Source organism: Panulirus ornatus, chromosome 1 (assembly GCF_036320965.1).
Source record: "Panulirus ornatus isolate Po-2019 chromosome 1, ASM3632096v1, whole genome shotgun sequence".
In the NCBI taxonomy this organism is placed as follows: domain Eukaryota; kingdom Metazoa; phylum Arthropoda; class Malacostraca; order Decapoda; family Palinuridae; genus Panulirus; species Panulirus ornatus.
The window spans coordinates 29071233-29095028 of NC_092224.1; the positions used below are offsets into that span (position 1 = coordinate 29071233).

Here is a 23796-nt window from a genome sequence, read left to right on the forward strand (position 1 = left end):
CTGAGACTGTTGGTGGCAACGTTCCTGTTGCTGAGACTGTTGTTGGCAATGTTCCTGTTGCTGAGACTGTTGGTATCAGCGTTCCTGTTGCTGAGACTGTTGGTGGCAACGTTCCTGTTGCTGAGACTGTTGTTGGTAGCGTTCCTGTTGCTTAGACTGTTGGTGGCAGCGTTACTATTGCTGAGACTGTTTGTGGCAACGTTCCTGTTGCTGAGACTGTTGTTGGCAATGTTCCTGTTGCTGAGACTGTTGGTATCAGCGTTCCTGTTGCTGAGACTGTTGGTGGCAACGTTCCCGTTGCTGAGACTGTTGACGTCAGCGTTCGTGGCGTTTAGTTTTATGAGAATTCAAACCTTAAAAAAAGTACCAAACCTTAGAAAGATATTCCTTTATTTACCTGTATTATTCCTACCTGCTTGCCTGCCTGTGACTCGCGTTCCTCCTTTCGCGAACACTCGGCTTGTATCACCTTACGTAAAGTGAAGGATTTATAGTGGAATTACTTCTGGATTATATATATATTATTATTATTATTATTTTTTTTTTTTTTTGCTTTGTCGCTGTCTCCCGCGTTTGCGAGGTAGCGCAAGGAAACAGACGAAAGAAATGGCCCAACCCACCCCCATACACATGTATATACATACGTCCACACACGCAAATATACATACCTACACAGCTTTCCATGGTTTACCCCAGACGCTTCACATGCCCTGATTCAATCCACTGACAGCACGTCAACCCCAGTATACCACATCGATCCAATTCACTCTATTCCTTGCCCTCCTTTCACCCTCCTGCATGTTCAGGCCCCGATCACACAAAATCTTTTTCACTCCATCTTTCCACCTCCAATTTGGTCTCCCACTTCTCCTCGTCTCCTCCACCTCCGACACATATATCCTTTTGGTCAATCTTTCCTCACTCATTCTCTCCATGTGCCCAAACCATTTCAAAACACCCTCTTCTGCTCTCTCAACCACGCTCTTTTTATTTCCACACATCTCTCTTACCCTTACGTTACTTACTCGATCAAACCACCTCACACCACACATTGTCCTCAAACATCTCATTTCCAGCACATCCACCCTCCTGCGCACAACTCTATCCATAGCCCACGCCTCGCAACCATACAACATTGTTGGAACCACTATTCCTTCAAACATAACCATTTTTGCTTTCCGAGATAATGTTCTCGACTTCCACACATTCTTCAAGGCTCCCAGAATTTTCGCCCCCTCCCCCACCCTATGATCCACTTCCGCTTCCATGGTTCCATCCGCTGCCAGATCCACACCCAGATATCTAAAACACTTTACTTCCTTCAGTTTTTCTCCATTCAAACTTACCTCCCAATTGACTTAACCCTCAACCCTACTGTACCTAATAACCTTTCTCTTATTCACATTTACTCTTAACTTTCTTCTTTCACACACTTTACCAAACTCAGTCACCAGCTTCTGCAGTTTCTCACATGAATCAGCCACCAGCGCTGTATCATCAGCGAACAACAACTGACTCACTTCCCAAGCTCTCTCATCCCCAACAGACTTCATACTTGCCCCTTTTTCCAAAACTCTTGCATTCACCTCTCTAACAACCCCATCCATAAACAAATTAAACAACCATGGAGACATCACACACACCCCTGCCGCAAACCTACATTCACTGAGAACCAATCACTTTCCTCTCTTCCTACACGTACACATGCCTTACATCCTCGATAAAAACTTTTCACTGCTTCTAACAACTTGCTTCCCACACCATATATTCTTGATACCTTCCACAGAGCATCTCTATCAACTGTATCATATGCCTTCTCCAGATCCATAAATGCTACATACAAATCCATTTGCTTTTCTAAGTATTTCTCACATACATTCTTCAAAGCAAACACCTGATCCACACATCCTCTACCACTTCTGAAACCACACTGCTCTTCCCCAATCTGATGCTCTGTACATTCCTTCACCCTCTCAATCAATACCCTCCCATATAATTTATATATATATATATATATATATATATATATATATATATATATATATATAAAGACAAAGGACTGAGCCTTAGAGAGAAAATCCTCCTTTGGCCCCCGTCTCTGTTCCCTCTCCGAAAAGTAAATACTGGAGCGGAGCATTTCCAATACACCGCTCCTGTCCCTTTTACTCCCCTACTACGACACGCAGAGAGTACGTGGGAAGTATTCTTTCTCCCCTATCCCTAGGGATGATATATATATATATATATATATATATATATATATATATATATATATATATATATATATATATATCCTTTTTTGCGCTACGAGTGACTATTGATTCTGAAAAATGATATCTTAAGACATTTTTCTTTAGACTTGTCTCAATAAGAGAAGAAATTTCTGCCCACTGGTGCAATGGGCCTCTTGAAGGTATTTCTCTAAGAAATTCCTCTTTGTATTTTCCATTGCTGTTAGTTGAGTCTCGCTCGATAGTATGGTGAGGCAATAGGCTGTGTGTGTGTGTGTGTGTGTGTGTGTGTGTGTGTGGGGGGGGGGGACCAGCCCAGCTGTGGCCACAGTGGAGCGGGATTGGTAGTACTACAGTGGCAGTGGCCAGCCACCAGCTGCCGCTTCCTTCGCGGAGGTGCTTAATGTCGAGATGGTAACTGGTGTCCTTTATGACGTCTGGATGTTGGTATGGCCCCAGATTATTATTATTATTATTATTATTATTATTATTAGTAGTAGTAGTAGTAGTAGTAGCCGTAGTAGTAGAAGTTGTAGTAGTAGCCGTAGTAGTAGTAGTTTCTTACGATGGGACGCGTAGATTCATATTCCATCAGTTTGAACTTATAATTCGGTTTTCTTTGAGCTCACCAGGACCGAGGATGAACCGTTGCTCTCTCTCTCTCTCTCTCTCTCTCTCTCTCTCTCTCTCTCTCTCTCTCTCTCTCTCTCTCTCTCTCTCTAAGCCAGCGACCAGGCAGGTACTACCCGCCTGAGTATCGGGGAGGATCGGCGACGGCTTCGCGGCGAGCGAGCCAGCACCTCAGTAGCTGTCAAGTGTCATTCCCTTTGACCCAGGTAGCTCTCTTCCTTTTTTCTCTCTCTGCCTCGCTCACACACGCTTCGGCTGCTGGTTCTCGGTCCACAAACATTCAGTTTTTTGATCTGAGGCATGACACTGGATGACGCGTTCATACTTCACACAGTCATGCTCAAAGCTCTGAACTGTCATACTCGAGGAACGAATTGTCGTGCTCAGGGACCGAGCTGTCGTGCTCAGGGGTCGTTCTTATCGTGCTCAGGGTAATTTCGGGATTGCATACATTCAGAGAAAGTCGCCGTTTCTTGAGACGAGGTGCCACAGTGGATGTACGGACACACTGCCTCGCAGGTTTCATCAGCTCACACCAGAGGTGCTCGCACGTTGCACCCGCCACACGAATATGTCCAGAACCCATAAGACCTCATTGTGAACTACTCCATGGAGAAGACTTGGCGCGTCGGTCGCCTGATGCTTGTGAGGGGGGGCAACGTAAACAAACGCCTCTTGCTGCTTGTCCTAAATTTAAGAAGAAAAAAAATATCCTGATTATTTTCAGACTCTCTCTCTTCTCTTCTCTTCTCTCCTCTCCTCTCCTCTCCTCTCCTCTCCTCTCCTCTCCTCTCTCTTCTCTTCTCTTCTCTTCTCTTCTCTTCTCTTCTCTTCTCTTCTCTTCTCTTCTCTTCTCTTCTCTTCTCTTCTCTTCTCTTCTCTTCTCTTCTCTTCTCTTCTCTTCTCTTCTCTCTCTTCTCTTCTCTTCTCTTCTCTTCTCTTCTCTCTTCTCTTCTCTTCTCTTCTCTTCTCTTCTCTTCTCTTCTCTTCTCTTCTCTTCTCTTCTCTTCTCTTCTCTCTCTCTCTCTCTCTCTCTCTCTCTCTCTCTCTCTCTCGACAATGAATTGAGTATTGAATTACTGGAGACACGACATTAAAAAGGTGTAAATTTTTATCGTATAGAAATGATTTTTATTTTGTTTGTGTTGATTATCTTACCTGATTACTGTAGTGTGGTGATAATTTAATCATAAGTCCATTAGCTTCTGATAATACATTGAAAATGATTAGACGTTTTAGTGTGTTTTAAGTTATCGAAAATAGACATATTCCTTCGTGTATGTTGGGAGAAAACGAGCAACTGTTTTTATACACGTTACTACATCTTAGATATCTGTTCTTGTTATCTGTTCTTGTTATCTCTTGGCTAACATTGGTTCATAATGATTACTCCGAGCAATGAACTATTGATGTCTTACAACACTGGAACTGGATGATGTTATTTGATCCGTCTTGTTCTTAATATTACTACTGGCCTGCCGTTGGCAATCCCACAATAGAAAATTGGATTCCGTCTGTATTTTTTTTTTTTCCTGAAATCGGAATTGGATCATGTTAGAAAATGAGACTTGACATCGTTCGTTCGTTTTCAATTTTTTTTTTTCATCGATAATTTTTATAAGTAAACTCAGTCTTGTAGTACCGATGTTTTAATTATATATATATATATGTATATATATATATATATATATATATATATATATATATATATATATATATATATATATATTGGATCTGGCAACGTATATGAGAGAGAGAGAGAGAGAGAGAGAGAGAGAGAGAGAGAGAGAGAGAGAGAGAGAGAGAGAGAGAGAGAGAGAGAATGTTCTTTCTCATCTGTTGATTTTCTTTTCCACACACACACACACACACACACACACACACACACTATGACCTTTATCGCTCCAGCTGTAACAATAGTGTGAAGGCCTGAGCCTGTTGGCGCTCAACGCTGGTGACGCCAAACATTGTTGGCGCTCATCACTGCTAACGGTTAACACAGTGGGAGCTCAACACTGCTGACTCTTAATATTATGGGCGCTTAACACTGCCGACGCTTAATATTGTGGAGGTCAGTGGTATATGCACTCAGACACTGGTAGCTTAACATTGCAGACGCATAACACTGTTGGCGGTTATACCTGCTAACGGTTAACATAGTGGGCGCTCAGCACTGCACACACTTAACACTATTGGCGCTCATACACCGCTGACGGCCCGAATCTCAATGAACAGAACAGAACGGCCCTTGAGCACGGCCTTTGATACCACTATCCCATAAGCCTTGGCCATGTCAAAGGCAAGGCCATCATACCAAAGGGTCGCACCGTCGTCGTGATTAAATTGTCGTACTTTGGTGCTCACTGGCCTTTCCATAGGGATCAAAGGTCGTACTGTCGTATGCGAGGGTCGTGTCGTGTCATGTCGTGTCGTCGTGCTCAAGGGGGTTGACTCTCGAGTGATTTTCTTTTGTGTTTTCAAAAACTCGTTGAAATCGAAACAGTCTGCACGTCCATGGCCTTTCACCAGTGGTCATCACCTGGACGCCGGTCTCTTGCCTCACCTGTGGCCATTTATTGAAAGCCATTTACCTTTTTCTTTAGTGAAGAAAATATTCTCGCCACTTGTTCCCCAAAACCTATGTCACCTCGGTGCAAGTCAAGTTTCAGGGTTGTGGTAATACTGTTGTTCCATAGTTTTTGCTGAATTAAAATGATTAACTTGATTTTGATTCAAAATGACGATGATTAATTTGCTTTTATAACTTTCCAATGAGATCCCATTGATTCAGTTAGAGATATAGTTGTACATTGCGTCTGTACTGTCGGGTATGTGGGAAATGTAGATGAACACTGCGTCAGTACCGTTGGGTATGTGGTAGAAGAACGCTGCGTCTATACCGTTGGGTATGTGGTAGATGTAGAAGAACGCTGCGTCTGTACCGTTGGGTATGTGGTAGAAGAACGCTGCGTCTATACCGTCGGGTATGTGGTAGATGTAGATGAACACTGCGTCTGAACCGTCGAGTATTATGTAGTAGATGTAGATGAACACTGCGTCTGTACCGTCGGGTATGTGATTGACATAGTTGTAAGGGCACGTCTGTACCCTCGGATATGTGTGTGTGTGTGTGTGTGTGTGGCTAGGATAATAAGGCTTTGGTAACCCAACCAGGAAGAGACATGTGAGAGCAAGAGTCTATATTATGCTTGGATGGTGGATGTTGGGGGGGAGTGGAAGGGTTCATTCGTGTAGGGTCGATAAGCTTAATTCCTGGTTACGTGAGACAAACACAGCAGGGGTGCTGTGGCCCTCCACCCTGCCACGGGTGAGTGAGGGAGGCACAGAGAGCTGCGGGTGTGGGACGAATGGTCGTCAGGAGCGAGCGTCTCTGTGACGTCTTTGTCTCTCTCTCTTCCTGTGACACAGTAGTGATAAATCTGAGCACTGAAGTACAGCAGTCTTTGGTGTTGTATCATTATGATGATATATTTTTTTTTTGTCATAGTCTCCCGTAAAAGCAAGAATAAATCTAGAGAAAATGGGCGAATTGTAAACTGGAAAGTCTTCTGGGGGAGGGGAAACTGTTGTGCACATTTTCCAGACCGCCATGTAATGCCAACTTTGCACTTTAAGCAGCACAGCCTCTTACTTTAGCCGCGTTTTATGGCACGAGTGTGACGTAAACGTAATGTTACAGCTGCTTTCCAACCGACTGTGGACAGAATAACTCCAGCGAACAGAAAACGTCCGGTAGGAGAAGAGGTGAAACTTTTTTGTACGGAAATCGGTCATGCGTTGAAGGCTCCTTTAGTACGATATGTAGGGTATACGTTATATATCAATCTATCTATCTATCTATCTATCTATCTATCTATCTATCTATCTATCTATCTATCTATCTCTCTCTCTCTCTCTCTCTCTCTCTCTCTCTCTCTCTCTCTCTCTCTCTCTCTCTCTCTCTCTATATATATATATATATATATATATATATATATATATATATATATATATATATGCCAGGACCTCTTTTCGGAGGCCTTTGCGGTCTAAAGCTAGCTGCGCTGCTTCCAGAAGCAGGGAAGTGTAGACTCATTTGTAGCGAGAAGTTCTTTGATGAGACTCCACTCCTGCCTCTCCGCTTGTCTCTGTCGGTATAACCACCCGCCAGCGGAGTCCGGCAATATATCTATTGATAAAGACTTTACGAGTTACTTATCTATCGATGCGAATGAGGAAGTTACAGACTACGTCAACAAAGTTGGCTCTCGGACAGTTCCTGTCCGGGTTTATAATACTGTATTTATAGTAAGACTCATGCGTGTGAGCACACAGCATGATGCATCAGGGACGACACGGAACACTAGCCAAGAACCTCTGCTTGGGCTGCCCTGGCTTGGCGAGCCGGCTCGGCCCTCCTCCGGTCTGTGGTAGCAGCGACGGCACTAGGCTGCCTTGCCTGGCCGCCCACCAGCTCACTGCTCCATGCTTCCCTTAATGGGGTTCTCGTCCCTGGGTATATACCATGTTTTACTCCTCAGGGCTTTTATTCTCAATGACTTCGTATGGAGGTGTACCGTAATTCCTCTTGGCTTTTATATCAGAGGCTTCGGATGGATATTTTTCATTTGAAGTGACTGATTAACGTTCAATGTACAGTTGAATGATAAATGTCGAGTGTACAGTTGAATGATAAATGTTCAGTGTACAGTTGACTGATAAATGTTCAGTGTACAGTTGACTGATTAATGTTCAGTGTACGGTTGACTGATAAATGTTCAATGTACAGTTGACTGATAAATGTCGAGTGTACAGTTATTCTCGTGTATGATCAGTATGTGGTGTCCCATCACGTGGGCCGCGTAAGCCATGATTGCCCCTTGTCCGTGGCCATTGAGGCGCCTAGAAGGCCAGGCGAAAGTCCACACACACACACACACACACCTTCATCGTCAGTTCTTTTATGAACAGTTAACTAGTTACTGATTAGACCACCCCCACCAGTTCTGTAATATCTCGTCTGTGTAATTTCAGCCCATCGGCTGCCTAAATTCAATAAAGCTATTATTATTATTATTATTATTATTATTATTATTATTATTATTATTATTATTGCTGTTATTATTATTATCTTTATTATTATTATTATTATTATTATTATTATTATTATTATTATTATTATTATTATCATTATTATTATTGTTATTATTTTTATTATCATTATTATTATTACGTAAGTAGAAGACCGTCGTGACTATGAGCAATAAGCCAAGCATTGCTGAGCGCGATTTTAAGACCGTATCGTGTAGCGACCAAGACTGTTCAAAGTTGTGGAAGATTTTCATGATGATTGCGTAAATGCTACAACTGCTATAGGGGGAAAACTATAGACATTGATAGATATAAAGATAGATGATAGACAAGTGAATGTATATATTCATAGTTTACGCTGGAGGATCGAGAATTGTGTGACTGTATGTAGCGTGATACCGACATGTCCGTGGTAACTTGTTACCGTGTTATGGGGTCTGCCACCCTACTGGTGTGGCCGTCCACCCTACTGATGTGGCCGGTCACCCTACTGGTGTGGCCGGCCACCCGTGTGATAGTAATGCAAGTGTAGTGTGGCTGCACGGCGGTGTGAAGTGCACACTGGGTTGGCTGTATACCCAGAGGCAGGCGAGCTGGACAACTGACTACCCCACAGCCTCCCAGATAGATATAAGTGGTGAGTGTGGCACGGGCGCAGACTCCTGTCTTGCCACCACTGTTGATGATGACGGCGAGGTAACTGGCCTAAGATCACGGCTTGTTATGGCCAGAAGAACATCACGTTCGTAGATGAACTTTTGGTGGCAGCGAGGGATCACGCGCGCCCTGGCGGCTGCACACGGTTAGAAGGATGAACTGATCCGCCGCCTTTCATGGTGTTAGTTTAGTGTCCCTGACGGGCGGGTTTTACCCTCCGCTTGGTCCCTCTCATCCTCCACAACCCGCCGCTCGGCCCCCTCTCTCCTAGTCTTCCTCCTCCTCCACCTCTTTCTCCTCCTACTCTTCCTCCTCCTCCTCTGTGTTTCCTTCACTAACAGTTCCTGATATAAACTCGCCCACCTCGGTGAATACTTCCCCAGTTTTCGGCACTAGGTGACCTTGATTTGATTGGATTAGATCCCATATTTATGTGTTACCATTGCCGTTGTGGTGGTAACGGTAACCACCGTTTATATACAACGGTTAAATGGCTTTCGGTTTGTGGTCTTGTTTCACGCAGTCTGTGATGAGGTGGTGATGGGTGAGGCTGGTCGGGAGCCACCATGGTCACCTCCTCGTGATTGGTGACACTGCCTGGTCGGGAGCCACCATGGTCACCTCCTCGTGATTGGTGACACTGTCTGGTCGGGAGCCACCATGGTCACCTCCTCGTGATTGGTGACACTGTCTGGTCGGGAGCCACCATGGTCACCTCCTCGTGATTGGTGACACTGTCTGGTCGGGAGCCACCATGGTCACCTCCTCGTGATTGGTGACGCTGGCAAGAGGGGGGCCACCATGGTCACCTCCTGAGGTTGTCACACCCAACAGACCGACTGATGGTTCCAGCCGTGACTCGGTCTTCACCCACCACTTACTATTGCCTCGTTTTCTTTCCTCTTGTCCTTGACGCCGACTTCCTGCTGCCAGGAAAGACAACACACACACACACACACACACACACACACACACACACACAGAGGCCTCGATGGTATACTGGCTAACGTTTCTGACCATGAGTCAGTACGGGCCAACCTAGGGTTGAACCCACATGGGTTCGAGTCCAGGCTGAGTGTGGCCTTCGGCCTATACCCAACGCAGTTAGTTCCTCCTTCCTACCAGGGCTGGTCGATATATGGATGCCTGGCTTTGGTTGGTGTAGATGAATAACGGTTTATTTAACGTAGGGAAACATTTGTAGGCAGACTTTTTGGCTGAAAAATGCACAGTTGAGGTATTACAGATATTACGGAACTGGATGGTCATTGATAGTTACTAGTTAGCTAATCATACAGGAGGGTGAGATGAAGACTCCAACTAAGAACATGACATTACCTTTATGGAAGGAAGCACCGGATGGGGATGGCCAGTGGCGTACCACAGGTATCCGTTTGGGTCCATTGCTCTTCTTGATGTGCGTACACACATCACTTGCCGGAAGGACTGAACTCTTAGCCTGATATGTTAGCGGATGATGCCTAAGTCATGAGGGAAGTAATGATGAGGAATGCATCCTTTTACAAGAGGACCTGGACAGACCTCATAGCTAGCCTGGTTGATGAGGTTCGGTTCCTGTAAATGGAAAATATTAAGGATGATCCATTGGAATGAATAGGGTCTAGGAACCCTGTGTGTGTGTGTGTGTGTGTGTGTGTGTGCGAGGCACACAGGAGTCTACATTCTACACCTAACCTGGCGCCAGAACTCCACCCTAGGAAGATTGAAAAGGAGACTTTATAAGTCTCCTGCTTGAAAGATATTAGAATTGCATTTAAATACGCGGGTAAGAAAACGTTTGAGACTAACTATTCACGTCGTATGTTACGCCAAATTTAGGATATGGTTCTCAAGTTTGGTCAGCGGACTTACATAAGCACAAAGACCCAGCGGTGAAGATACCAGAGACGGGTAACCATGATGGCGCCTGAGTTAAGAGTTGCATTGAGAGGTTAGGGATAATAGATTTTGCCCACCGTGGAAAAGAGAAGAGTGAGGGGTGACGTGATCCCAACCCTCAAAGAGTCTTCATACCCAAGGGTCGTACCTTCATACCCAAGGGTCGTACCTTCATACCCAAGGGTCGTACCTTCATACCCAAGGGTCGTACCTTCATACCCAAGGGTCGTACCGTCATACCTAAGGGTCGTACCGTCATCCCAAGGGTCGTACCTTCATACCCAGGTGTCGTACTTTCATACTCAAGGGTCGTACCTTCATACCCAAGGGTCGGACCTTCATACCCAAGGGTCGTACCTTCATACCAAGGGGTCGTACCTTCATACCAAGGGGTCGTACCTTCGTTGTGCTCAACGATCGTAACATCGACGTGATCAAGGGGGTTAACTGTACCTTCTCACAGGGACACCGCCATGGTACGACTCCACGATGATGATCTGCAATCATTTTACCCTGTTCAGATGTCATCACCCGCACAGCGAATGAAGGAGAGAGAGAGAGAGAGAGAGAGAGAGAGAGAGAGAGAGAGAGAGAGAGAGAGAGAGAGAGAGAGAGAGAGAAGGCTGTGCAACGAATCTCTGAAATCACAACACCCGGCCGGCGTTCGTAACCTATGAAAACCCGGTTGCGTGAACATTTAATTAAGAATTTTGAATGAAAAAGTGGGTCATTAGGAGGAGTAATGAGTGCGGAGCGGATCTATGGGCCATTATATCATCCGTTTGTGGCCTGCAGGCACGGCATGGGCGGCCTGGACGTTCCATCCCTCTTGCATCATTGTTATTGTGGCCCAGTGATGGGCGGGTGGGTGGCGGTGCCCGCGCCTCTTAAGGGCTGAGGCCAATTTGATTCCTCGTGACGCGATTTGATATTACAGACACTTGAATAGGACGGAGCGACCCTTGAGCACGACGGAGCGACCCTTGAGCACGACGGAGCGACCCTTGAGCACGACGGAGCGACCCTTGAGCACGACGGGGTGATCCTTGCGCACGACGGAGCGATCCTTGAGCACGACGGAGCGATTCTTGAGCACGACGGAGCGATCCTTGAGCACGACGGGGTGATCCTTGAGCACGACGGGGCGATCCTTTAGCACGACGGGGTGATCCTTGCGCACGACGGAGCGATCCTTGAGCACGACGGAGCGATCCTTGAGCACGACGGAGCGCTCCTTGAGCACGACGGAGCGCTCCTTGAGCACGACGGAGCGCTCCTTGAGCACGACGGAGCGATCCTTGAGCACGACGGGGTGATCCTTGAGCACGACGGAGCGCTCCTTAAGCACGACGGAATGCTCCTTGAGCACGACGGTTCGATCCTTGAGCACGACAGGGATAAGAGAGAAATCAAAAGAGGGAGAGGATTATCCATCAAACAGTTACGGAAGTAGACTGGCTTCACAGGGAGCTATATATGAGAAAACTAAGGACAGAAAACCTGAAGAATGGAGCATGCAGATCAGGCCACGGTAATGTACCCTGCCCTAGACTTTTGATAACATAAACGTTTTGCAACTTCGGTTCTTCCAAAGTCTCTGAGAGAGAGTCACCAGACTTTTGGTAAGGTAGGAAAGAATATCATCATCGATGAATCTTGTCGTTTTCAAAACTATGGTGACAAATTAGAGAAGAAAACGAGTACAATATGTGCATGTTGGAGATTGCGTAGTGGCTTAGTTTGAAGTAGATAGAGAGGCATGATCAGCACTCATGACGTGGAGGGTGTGAGGAGGTTCCGGCCAACAGGATAACACACACTGTAGTCTTGGAGGGGCAGTTTTGCACCTGGTTCTGGTACTGTCTACAGTGTGTTACCTCTTGACTTCGTTCGTAAAGGGTCAGATCAAAGGGCACATTTCATACTCAGGGGTTGCTCCTTCAAGCTCAAGGGTCGCTCCATCGTGCTCAAGGGTCGTACCGTCATGCTCAAGGGCCGCACCATCGTGCTCAAGGGTCGTATCGTCGTGTTCAAGGGTCGCACCATCGTGCTCAAGAGTCGTACCGTCCTGCTCACACACACACACACACACACACACACACACACACACACACACACACACACACACACATGTATGTTCGTTCCATCCTGGGGTTGCTGGACCCATCACATTTCTCTGCCTTTCAGACATTTATGCCACCTCACACCCTCCATGTCTATAGTTTAGAAACAGCAGCCGTCCAGGGAAGCACTACCCTCCTTACTTAGGAGTGTTGTAGTGATGCCCAGAACCATCGTACACCCTACGTGTCAAGAGGATCGCTGGTCTTTCATTCTGTCTCGTCAAATCAAAGCTCCCAGTCACTCGTCATGTCTCTCCTACACACTCTTGTCCTCCTCTTTATCATATTTCTTTTCTTCCTACTTTCTGATGGCTTCGAAATCCTTACTTTTAATTTTTTTTTTCCTTTATTTTCATTCAAGACCCGCTGGCCTCGATCTAGCCTCGATGAGCACTCCAACGTAACAATAGTATGAAGGTTTGTGGCATTAGTCGTGAAGTGGGACGTGTCGTCCGGGACACGAGTGAGTGACCTACCGGACTTCGGTGTATCTAGACCCTCGTGAGGTGTGGGTGTCGTCCAGCGCAGCAGCAACGATGATCTTACGTAACGATGTAGGATTACGAGACTCTGCTTTCCGTCCAGTTTTATCTGAATATATCGTATATTTCCCCGACCAGTGTGTGTGCAAGGCTGTAATGCCGTACGTGTTGGTGACAGTGTCGAAGCCAGGGAGGAAGCAGGCCTGGGGGCGTCCCTTGCGCCACTGTACGTCCGAAGTGGGAGGCCCGACACCCAGGTTGCGTGTGTGTTAATGAGGCACAGCGGTGAGCGTGTTGAGAAGGCCTGGTGGTCAGCGGTGTGGCCGGCAACCTTGGTGACCAGAGCCGCCGGCCAACCTCCTGACGTAAGGGAACTGCCTCTCGCCGCCAGGTCCAGCCCCGCAGGGCATCGGGACGCCCACATCACCTGCATTACATCCTCCGCTGCTGTAACTCGCGCGGTAATTTCTCTTACGAAAGTTATGTCCTCTCGTTAAATGATTATATCGTCCTGGTTTTGTGCTGACAGTACTGTCTGCGGCAGCAAGGAGGGCGTGGGTGATGGATGGCTTTTGTTCTTGCGTCTACAGCTCTACATCCTACCAAGTGTGGTGGTGGTGGTGTTGGCACAGACTGCCGTAGCTGGTGGTGAGGTTGATGGTAATAGTGTGTGTTCCACGGGTCGTAGTGGTGTTGGGAGGAGGAGGAGGAGGAGGCTGACGCCGGGATGGTAGGAGTTAGTGTGGGTGTTCCAAGGAACGGCAGGTTACCCAAGCTATTATAGGCCAGGTGAGGCAACGCTTCGGGAATACCACCACACTTCGCACACTCCTCTTGATGCTCGCATGTTTTTTTTTTCCCCCTCTGTCATCGGACTGATTCATCATTCGGACACGATGATGCCGGTAATTCCTGTCGTCAAAACATGGAAAGAGTGGTAAAGGGTCGCGTTGGTCAGGAGACCCTGGCGGATAAGAAAGTTATGGTGTCCGATTCGTTAAATCTCAGGAGGTGAGGTGAGGTAAACCCACTTCGCGAAACACCGACGAAGAAATGGATCGAACACGGGCTAAGGTGAAATATAGACCACGGTTTGACATACCCATCCTAACTGTAGTATCGAGGTAAGAGGGTCGAGTTTTTCCTTGACTGTTACCTCCTGTACAGTTGATTGTGGTGGTCAGGTTTACAAGAAGCATTTAGAGTTGCCAAACTCAGTCTAGTGTTGGAGGATTGGCCAACCTATACCAGTTGGAGAACCACTTGAGTTTTAGTGGCTCATCCAGGATCATCGCTTCTGTCGATAAAACACTTTCTTTTTTTGTGTGTGTTATGTTCAGAATTGAATCGAATCACTCGGAAAGTCGGGAGGAAATTTATTCCAGAATTTTCTCACGATTTTAGGGTGGTGGAGGTTGACTAACAAGGATTGTTGTCGACACACGGATCAAGCTGTAGAGTTCAGGAGATGTAGACGTGTGTGTGTGTGTGTGTGTGTGTGTGTGTGTGTGTGTGTGTGTTTTGTGTAGTCCTCCAACTGTCTGAAAATTCGACCATTCCACTTTTTTCTTCCATCCTTGGGGGTAGATTTCTTTGGCAGGGACCCACACACTTGCACGAAGACTTACCTCGAAGAGATCATCCTGTTCCATTTTTTCGGTAGCCTCCGCTACCCCTCCTCTGCCTTCTGTAAGAATGTCATTGCATAAGCAGATCGTAATATCAAGGCTCGTGTTTCTCAAGTGTGCATTCGGCTGGTTATGTCTCAGAAGACCTTCTCTACTGTCCCTCGGAGCCCATGTAAGCAATGTGGTGTACATGGTCTTAGAATTATCTTGAACACCTGTGAAGAAGGTGTTCAGGATTATTCAACAGGGGATTAATGTCCTTTTTTGCTGAGGGCTTTCATGACCTTAGCAATCGGTAGGCCTGAAACCCAAATTACTAACCATCTTATTGACCACCTGAAGCAAGTGTTCACAAGACTTCCCGACACGTGGTTATAACTTGACGCTGACGGCCTTAATGACCCCTAGCAATTGATATATCTTAAGCCCAGATAACCAAGCAGCCCATGGTCCCCACGGGAGGCGCCTAAATCATATGACGACACTGTGGCCCAGTTATGGCGTATCGGACACTGAGAAATATGGAAACCAATTGATGTGAACGTGGTCGGCAAAAGGATGGAAAGACATGATAATCACTGGTCTGTGGTCAACACAAGGACCAGTATTGTTAATGGAAACTTGGGCTATAAGGGACCACCCCCCTAGAACCCTGCTGGCTTGGCGAGGAATCGAACTTCAATCTCTTTAGTGGTTTCCGATGATGATGATGAGGAGGAGGAGGATGACGACAATGGGTGGGAAGATGGAGACGAGGTCGTGACGTGTGTGATGTGATCGGTGTGATTGAAAGGGGAGGAGGAGGTGAGAGGGGTGTAAGTCAAGGTCTTCCCCTCCCCCGACATAAGATCTATGAGGCGATCGTTTGGTTTGGTAATGGGATCTTAAAGGGAAAAGGTCAAAGGCCAGGTCATCATGCCGAAGGGTTGTACCGTTCGTTTCGAGGGTGGTTGTACCACGGCACGGCACTCGACGATTGGAGGACAACCCGTCACTGTCGTACCATCCCTGGCTACGTAAAGACCAGCCCACTCGCTCACGAAAGTGTGAGGGGGGCAAGTCTGTTCTGTCGTAGCTGATGTCTGTCTCCAGACAGGGAAGGGGTCGGTCACTGGACAGCAACGTTGGTTGTAAGCCAGAACGAAAGGTTCGGTAAGATATACTTTGTTAGCAAAATGCCGTCTGTCCGTCTTCGTAGACAATGTAACGTCTCAATCATGGATGATCATAGGAGCACGACGGCATGACGTGTTTGTTAGCGGGAACATTCCCACCTGTGTGGCAATATCATGTGAGGAGGATCTCTCTACGGCTTGTATCGTCCCTGCTCTTGTTTGTATCCATTTTTTTTTTTGGCTTTTCTGTAGCTACATTTTCTTACCTTTTCATCGTTTTCTTTACCCTTTTTTTTATATACAAGTATCCGTTACATATCACTAAATAAGAAAAGAAATGGAAAAATAGATATACGGATCAAGAGCTTCTCTCTCTCTCTCTCTCTCTCTCTCTCTCTCTCTCTCTCTCTCTCTCTCTCTCTCTCTCTCTCTCTCTCTCTCTCTCTCTCTCTCTCTCTCTCAAATCTTTGCCCGATTGTCCAATATGAAATTGGTCACAGTCTTTACATGGGACTTTATAAACATCACCTGTATTGTTTGATGGGCTTATTTTTTTGTTGAGGGCTTTCTTGATGATGATGACGACGTCATAGTTGAATACTACTTGTACATTGTTTGAGAATGTGAACACATTCAGGGAAATTCTCATGGAAGGGAAGAGCAAGTGCTCTTTGGTAACTTATACGTTCTGGCTTATTATTTCGGCCACTATGGAGTCGTTTCCTTGCTGTGTTCTGTCTGACGCTGGTTAAGTATATCTATTGGTTTTATATCCTTTTGAAAATGTGAGGTTTTTTTTTTTTCCTCATTTGGTACACATATTGCATGGGTTTTACCAGAACACGAAGTTATATAGAACATTAACCCAACGCCGGATGTGTACAAGAGTTATTCCCCAATCAGCGTCCGGTCTGCACGCTTTGTGTTCAAGAATTTATTTAAACTTTTTTTTCCCATTTATTTCAATTTTCAAATCTATGTAACGGGTATGAGAGATTTAGTCACAGATATGGTTAATTCGCTGAACGATAATTTTTTTTTTTCCACGGATTAGTTTAGTTTAGAATTGGACTACCTATTGTAAATTAGGAAATATGGATAAGTTTATGTGGGTTTGATAACGGTGTAACTCATTTATGTCAAGATTATCAAAATTTTGGTAGTACAGTAATGTATTAGTTTGTAACCTGTGGTACTACATCAGTGTATTAGTGTAGTACCTGAATACAGTAGAAGTATGCCATATCTTTTGGATATATATATATATATATATATATATATATATATATATATATATATATATATATATATATATATATATATATATAACGACGAATCTTTCGCGGAAAAAAAATTAAATGAAAACCTCTATAGCAACTTGAGGTACATATATACTCTGCACATTACCACTGTTTACTGTTCACATTACCAATATGTACTCTACATATTACCGATGTGTACTATAGACATTGCCAATATGTATTACACGTTATATTCTATAGTCACGTCTCGTTGTCTTACATTAGATGGTAAATTCTCTTCTTTATTTCCAATAAAAAACAAGAACCAGACAAACTGTGTTGCTTGCCATCGCGTGAATGATCACTACAGGTGCGAATTAACGAATGTATGACGTCACTGATTTACGTATTACATGACTGACCGTTCTCCGTCCTCAGTGATGGTTGTAAGGTTAATCTGGGTGAACGATAGTTGTTCTATATAGGAATATCTGTAACGTAAGATAGCCACAGGGTTGCTCCGTGCCCCCAGGGTTACTACATGCCCCAAGGTTAACTCCCTATTTCCCCCAGGATTCCCTCCCTGCACGAGGGACCTTCGCTGCTCCTTTGTTGTATAAAGTTGTTGTTGTCGTTGCAGGTTGTGGCGTGGCTCCTGGGTCGTGGAGAGGAGACCCTGGCGCGCCATCAGACCCTGGCCGACACGCTCACGGGCATCACCCGCCAAGAAACAGAGTTCCTCAAGTTCTTCTCCGTTGCAATGGTAAGTTGCGAGTGAAGTCTTTTTTGTGTGTCTTGAGTATCATTAGAGTGGTAGGATCACCCCTTCGGTGCGTTGAGCGCAACGCGCCATCCATGGCTGAAGACAGAATTTTTGTCGTAGGTACTCGAAGGTAGGTATTCACATTTATTTTCTAACAAGGTTAGAGATTGTAGGTCCCTCGGTAGTGTAAATATACTGGGGGTGTCTTTTGTCACCTCTGTGAAAGATGATAACGGAATGGATTTTCTCATTCTGCAAACAGATCGACCACTCCAACCTAAACTACGCCTCACCTTCCTGATCACCCATGTGTAAAGCATATACACATAAAAGCTGCTACAAATCACACAAGATCACAGGGTTAGAATAGGAGGAATCATTCCTTGTAGGCGTAGTCAATATCACTGTAGTGGGAATCTAAAGGAATTAGGGGCTTTCCTACGTGAGAATTTGCTCCAACTTCTATCAGTTGTGAATGCGAGAGAAGGGAGGGTTGGATCACTGAGGGCGTCGTCAATGCTAGTGTCGTGTATGTACCAAGGGACGGAATGCAATACCAGAGGGTGTGGTTGACGCCAGTGTGGTGTGAGGACGGGTGGAGGAGGGTGTACAGAAATATGGGAGCTGACTACTGGGAATGGAAGTGGAGCGAGCGCTTGTGCTACAGGACAGGTCAGAATGACCCCCACCAACACAAGGTTGTGGCGCACAGAGGATGGTGGAGGGCATCTCCCGATCACTGATATACATACATAAGTCGTGCACAAGGACGTTGAGGTGAGGCGGTAACCCAGTTCTGAAATTTCCATTTTCTCGGATCTCGAAAGGGAATTTTTCAGATTCCAGTCTCGAACCCCCAGTGACCCCCTTTTAATGGCTGCCTTAGTGCTTTAAATCGGCTGAGGATTTCGTCACGTAACATTTTTTCCTATAAGGTCAGTAACTCGCTAAATTAGTTATAATGGACGTATGAAGGGCCAAAATTTATGAAAAGATGACCTTGTACATATTGTAGATATAGTGACACTATGGAAACCCACATAATTGATTATATATATATATATATATATATATATATATATATATATATATATATATATATATATATATATATATATATAAAGAGAAAGAGTGTGTGTGGTGCTGGAGGGAGGAGGGGGGGTTTAATAGAGGTGTTCACTTCAGTTTCCCCAGTAAGAAGTAGAAAGAAAACGGGTAGGGTGTCTTTATATAAAGAAAATATATGACTGGTCTTGAGGAGCAACTATAATGATATGAAAAAATCTGATAAGTTCAGTGTTTATATATATATATATATATATATATATATATATATATATATATATATATATATATATATATATATATATGTATATATATATATGCCATTTGCTACCCGATTGACATTTTTGACGGTTTGGTTTTGTGAGATAATAAAGAAACTCGCCTACTTTTCTATTATAGTGATGTTTTGCTATTATCAGTTGCATTAGCTTCTAGGTTACAAATTTCATCAAATAAGTCTTTAAGAGTTTGTATAAATTTAAGTTTGGCCTAACTCTTCAACCGTTTGTAATTACACTATATATATTTATCCAGTGTGTGTATGTTTTTAATCAAGCCAGGGGCGTAATTTCAGTGCTTGCCGTAGGCGTCATTTCCCCTAGATACTCCCCTGAATAGTTAGGGACATTTCTTAGCTCAAAATGCTTTTTATTTCAAAACAAAAAGATAAGATCTTCAAACGTTTCTGTACTTGAAATAATCTTGGAAAGTATATCGTAATGCTCTCAGTTACCGATACATGCTCATTAAATACGGTGCAATGGAGCAGAAATATTATAAAATTGACTTCATTTAACAGCTTAATTAAGTGTCATTAAGCGGAGTAAACGTTATTTTGACACCATATTTGTATTCACGATGAAAAATACTTCGCATAATGAGTTTTTAAAAGGAAACCTTTTCTGAGAAAAATACCAAAAATTAAAGATAATAAATGGTATTTTTTAGCTCCAAAATTTTTTTGCTTCAAAATTGAAAGATAAGATATTCAAACACTTATATACTTCAAATAATCATGGTTGATATATCATAATGCTCTCAGTTACCGATACATACCTAGTAAATAAGATGCAAAGGATCACAAGATATTTTGAAAACAGTTTTATTTAACACCTTAATTGAAGGTCATTAAGGCGACTGAACTATATTTTGACACATGAAAAATACTTCTTATAAGTTTTTAAAGGAAATCTATTTTATTGAGAAAAATACCAAAAATTGAAGGTATTTTTTGTTTCAAAATTGAAAGATAAGATATTCAAACACTTCTAAACTTAAATTAATCATGGAAAATATATCATAATGCTCTCAGTTACCGATACATACACAATGAATACGATACAAGAGAATGAAAAAATATCTTTAAATTAACTTCATGTAACAGCTTATCGTAATATCATGAAGACGACTAAACGTCATTTTGACACCAGATTTGTATTCAGAATGAAAAACGCTTCTTATAATGAGTTTTTAAAGGAAATCCATTTTCTGAGAAAAATACCAAAAATTGAAGGTAATAGTTCAGGGTATTTTTTTGCCAAAAACCTTTTTGTTTCACAATTGAAAGATAAGATATTCAAACACTTCTGTATTTGAAATAATCATTGAAAATGTAATATAATGCTCTCAGGTACCGATGCATATACAATAAATACGATGTAAAGGAACAGAAATATTTGATGAATACTTCTTATAATTAGTTTATAAAGGAAAACTATTTTACTGACAAAAATGCCAAAAAGTGAAGGGTGTTTTTTAGCTCAAAAAAAAAATTTCTTTCATAACTAAAAAGTAGAATATTAAAACACTTATATACTTGAAATATGAAAAATATATCATTATGCTCTCAGTCACCAATATATACACAGTAAATACGAGACAGTAACAAAAGTATTTTAAGATTAACCTCATTTAACAGTTTGATTGAGTGTCATTAAGATGATTAAACGTTATTGTAATACCATATTTGTATTCAGAAGAAAAAATATTTCTTATAATAAGTTTTTAAAGGAAATCTGTTTTTCTCAATAAAATACCAAAAATTGAAGGGTGTTATTTTTAGTTCGAAAAACATTTTCTTTCACAATTTGTACTTGAAATAATCATGGAAAACATATCATAATGCTCTAAGTTACCGATACATGCGATGTAAATACGATGGAAAGGGACGGAAATATTTTCAAATTGACTTCATTTAACAGCTTAAATGAATGTCATAAAGACGATTAAACGAAATTCTAACATCGGATTTGCATTCAGCATGAAAAATACTTCTTGTTATGAGTTTTTAAAGGAAATCTATTTTTCTGAGAAAAATGGCAAAAATTGAAGGTAATAGTTCAGGGTATTTTTTCGCTCCAAAACATTTTGTTTTTAAATTGAAAGATAAGATATTCAAACACTTCTATACTTGAAATAATCGTGGAAATATTTTATAATGATCTTAGCGATACCTAACCAGTAAATGCGATGCAAAGGATCAGAAAATATTAAGATAAAGTCATTTAACAGCTTAATTGAATGTCATAAAAACGACTAAACAATACTTTAACAACAGATTTGTATTCAGCATGAAAAATACTTCTTATAATGAGTTTTTAAAGGAAATCTATTTTTTTGAGAAAAATGGCAAAAATTGAAGGTAATAGTTCAGGGTATTTTTTACCTCAAAAAACTTTTTGTTTCAAAATTGAAAGAAAAGATATTCAAACACTTTTATACTTGAAATGATCATGGAAAATATGTCATAATGCTCTCAGTTACCAATACATAGCCCGTGAATACGATGCAAAGAAACAGAAAATATTTTAAAATCGACTTCATTTAACAACTGAAATGAATATCATTAAGTTGACTAAACGATAGTTTAACAACAGATTTGTATTCAGTATGAAAAATACTTATTATAATGAGCTTTTAAAGGAAATCTATTTTTCTGAGAAAAATACCAAAACTTGAAGGTAATTGTTCAGGGTATTTTGTCGCTCCAAAACATTTTGTTTTGAAATTGAAAGATAAGATATTTAAACACTTCTATAATTGAAATAATCATGGAAAATATATTATAACACTCTTAGTCAGCGATACCTAACCAGTAAATGCGATGCAAAGGATCAGAAAATATTAAAATAAGTTCATTTAAAAGCTTAATTGAATGTCATAAAAACGACTAAACAATGTTTTAACAACAGATTTGTATTCAGCATGAAAAATACTTCTTATAATGATTTTTTAAAGGAAATTATTTTTCTGAGAAAAATGGCAAAAATTGAAGGTAATAGTTCAGGGTATTTTTTACCTCGAAAAACTTTTTGTTTCAAAATTGAAAGATAAGATATTCAAACACTTCTATACTTGAAATAATCATGGAAATTATATTATAATGCTCTTAGTCACCGATACCTAATCAATAAATGCGATGCAAAGGATCAGAAAATATTTAAAATAAATTCATTTAACAGCTTAATTGAATGTCATAAAAACGACTAAACAATGTTTTAACAACAGATTTGGATTCAGCATGAAAAATACTTCTTATAATGACTTTTTAAAAGAAATCTATTTTTTTGAGAAAAATGGCAAAAATTGAAGGTAATAGTTCAGGGTATTTTTTACCTCAAAAAACTTTTTGTTTCAAAATTGAAAGAAAAGATATTCAAACACTTCTATACTTGAAATGATCGTGGAAAATATGTGATAATGCTCTCAGTTACCAATACATACCCCGTGAATACGAGGGTAAGAAACAGAAAATGTTTTAAAATCGACTTCATTTAACAACTGAAATGAATATCATTAAGTTGACTAAACGATAGTTTAACACCAGATTTGTATTCAGTATGAATAATACTTATTATAATGAGTTTTTAAAGTAAATTTATTTTCTAAGAAAAATACCAAAAATTGAAGGTAATAGTTTAGGGTATTTTTTCGCTCCAAAACATTTTGTTTTGAAATTGAAAGATAAGATATTCAGACACTTCTGTACTTGAAGTAATCATGGAAAATATATTATAATGCTCTTAGTCAGCGATACCTAACCAGAATATGCGATGCAAAGGATCAGAAAATATTAAAATAAGTTCATTTAAAAGCTTAATTGAATCTCATAAAAACGACTAAACAATGTTTTAACAACAGATTTGTATTCAGCATGAAAAATACTTCTTATAATCAGTTTTTAAAGGAAATCTATTCTTTTGAGGAAAATGGCAAAAATTCAGGGTATTTTTTACCTCAAAAAACTTTTTGTTTCAAAATTGAAAGATAAGATATTCAAACACTTCTGTTCTTGATATAATCATGGAAATTATATTATGATGCTCTTACCGATACCTAACCAATAAATGCGATGCAAAGGATCAGAAAATATTTAAAATAAATTCATTTAACAGCTTAATTGAATGTCATAAAAACGACTAAACAGTATTCTAACAACAGATTTGTTTTCAGCATGAAAGATACTTCTTATAATGAGTTTTTAAAGGAAATCTATTTTTTTGAGAAAAATGGCAAAAATTTAAGGATATTAATAGTTCAGGATATTTTTTACCTAAAAAAACTTTTTGTTTCAGAATTGAAAGATAAGATATTCAAACACTTCTATACTTGATATAATCATGGAAATTATATTATAATGCTCTTACTCATCGATACCTAACCAGTAAATGCGATGCAAAGGATCAGAAAATATTTAAAATAAACTCATTTAACAGCTTAATTGAATGTCATAAAAACGACTAAACAATATTCTTACAACAGATTTGTATTCAGCATGAAAAATACTTCTTATAATGAGTTTTTAAAGGAAATCTATTTTTCTGAGATAAATGGCAAAAATTGTAGGTAATAGTTCAGGGTATTTTTTTCCT

The 23796-nt window shown here is 41.7% G+C and overlaps 1 protein-coding gene across 2 annotated transcripts in view; it reads left to right on the top strand.

The window, feature by feature from the left end:
* Positions 1-23796, top strand: part of LOC139767267 (uncharacterized) — a 606901-nt gene that overhangs the window by 248921 nt on the left and 334184 nt on the right. For both annotated transcript variants that reach the window (XM_071696579.1, XM_071696484.1), the window contains exon 9: positions 17738-17860. In XM_071696579.1, the coding sequence (XP_071552680.1) occupies positions 17738-17860 (123 nt within the window). The remainder of the gene's footprint in view (positions 1-17737; positions 17861-23796) is intronic.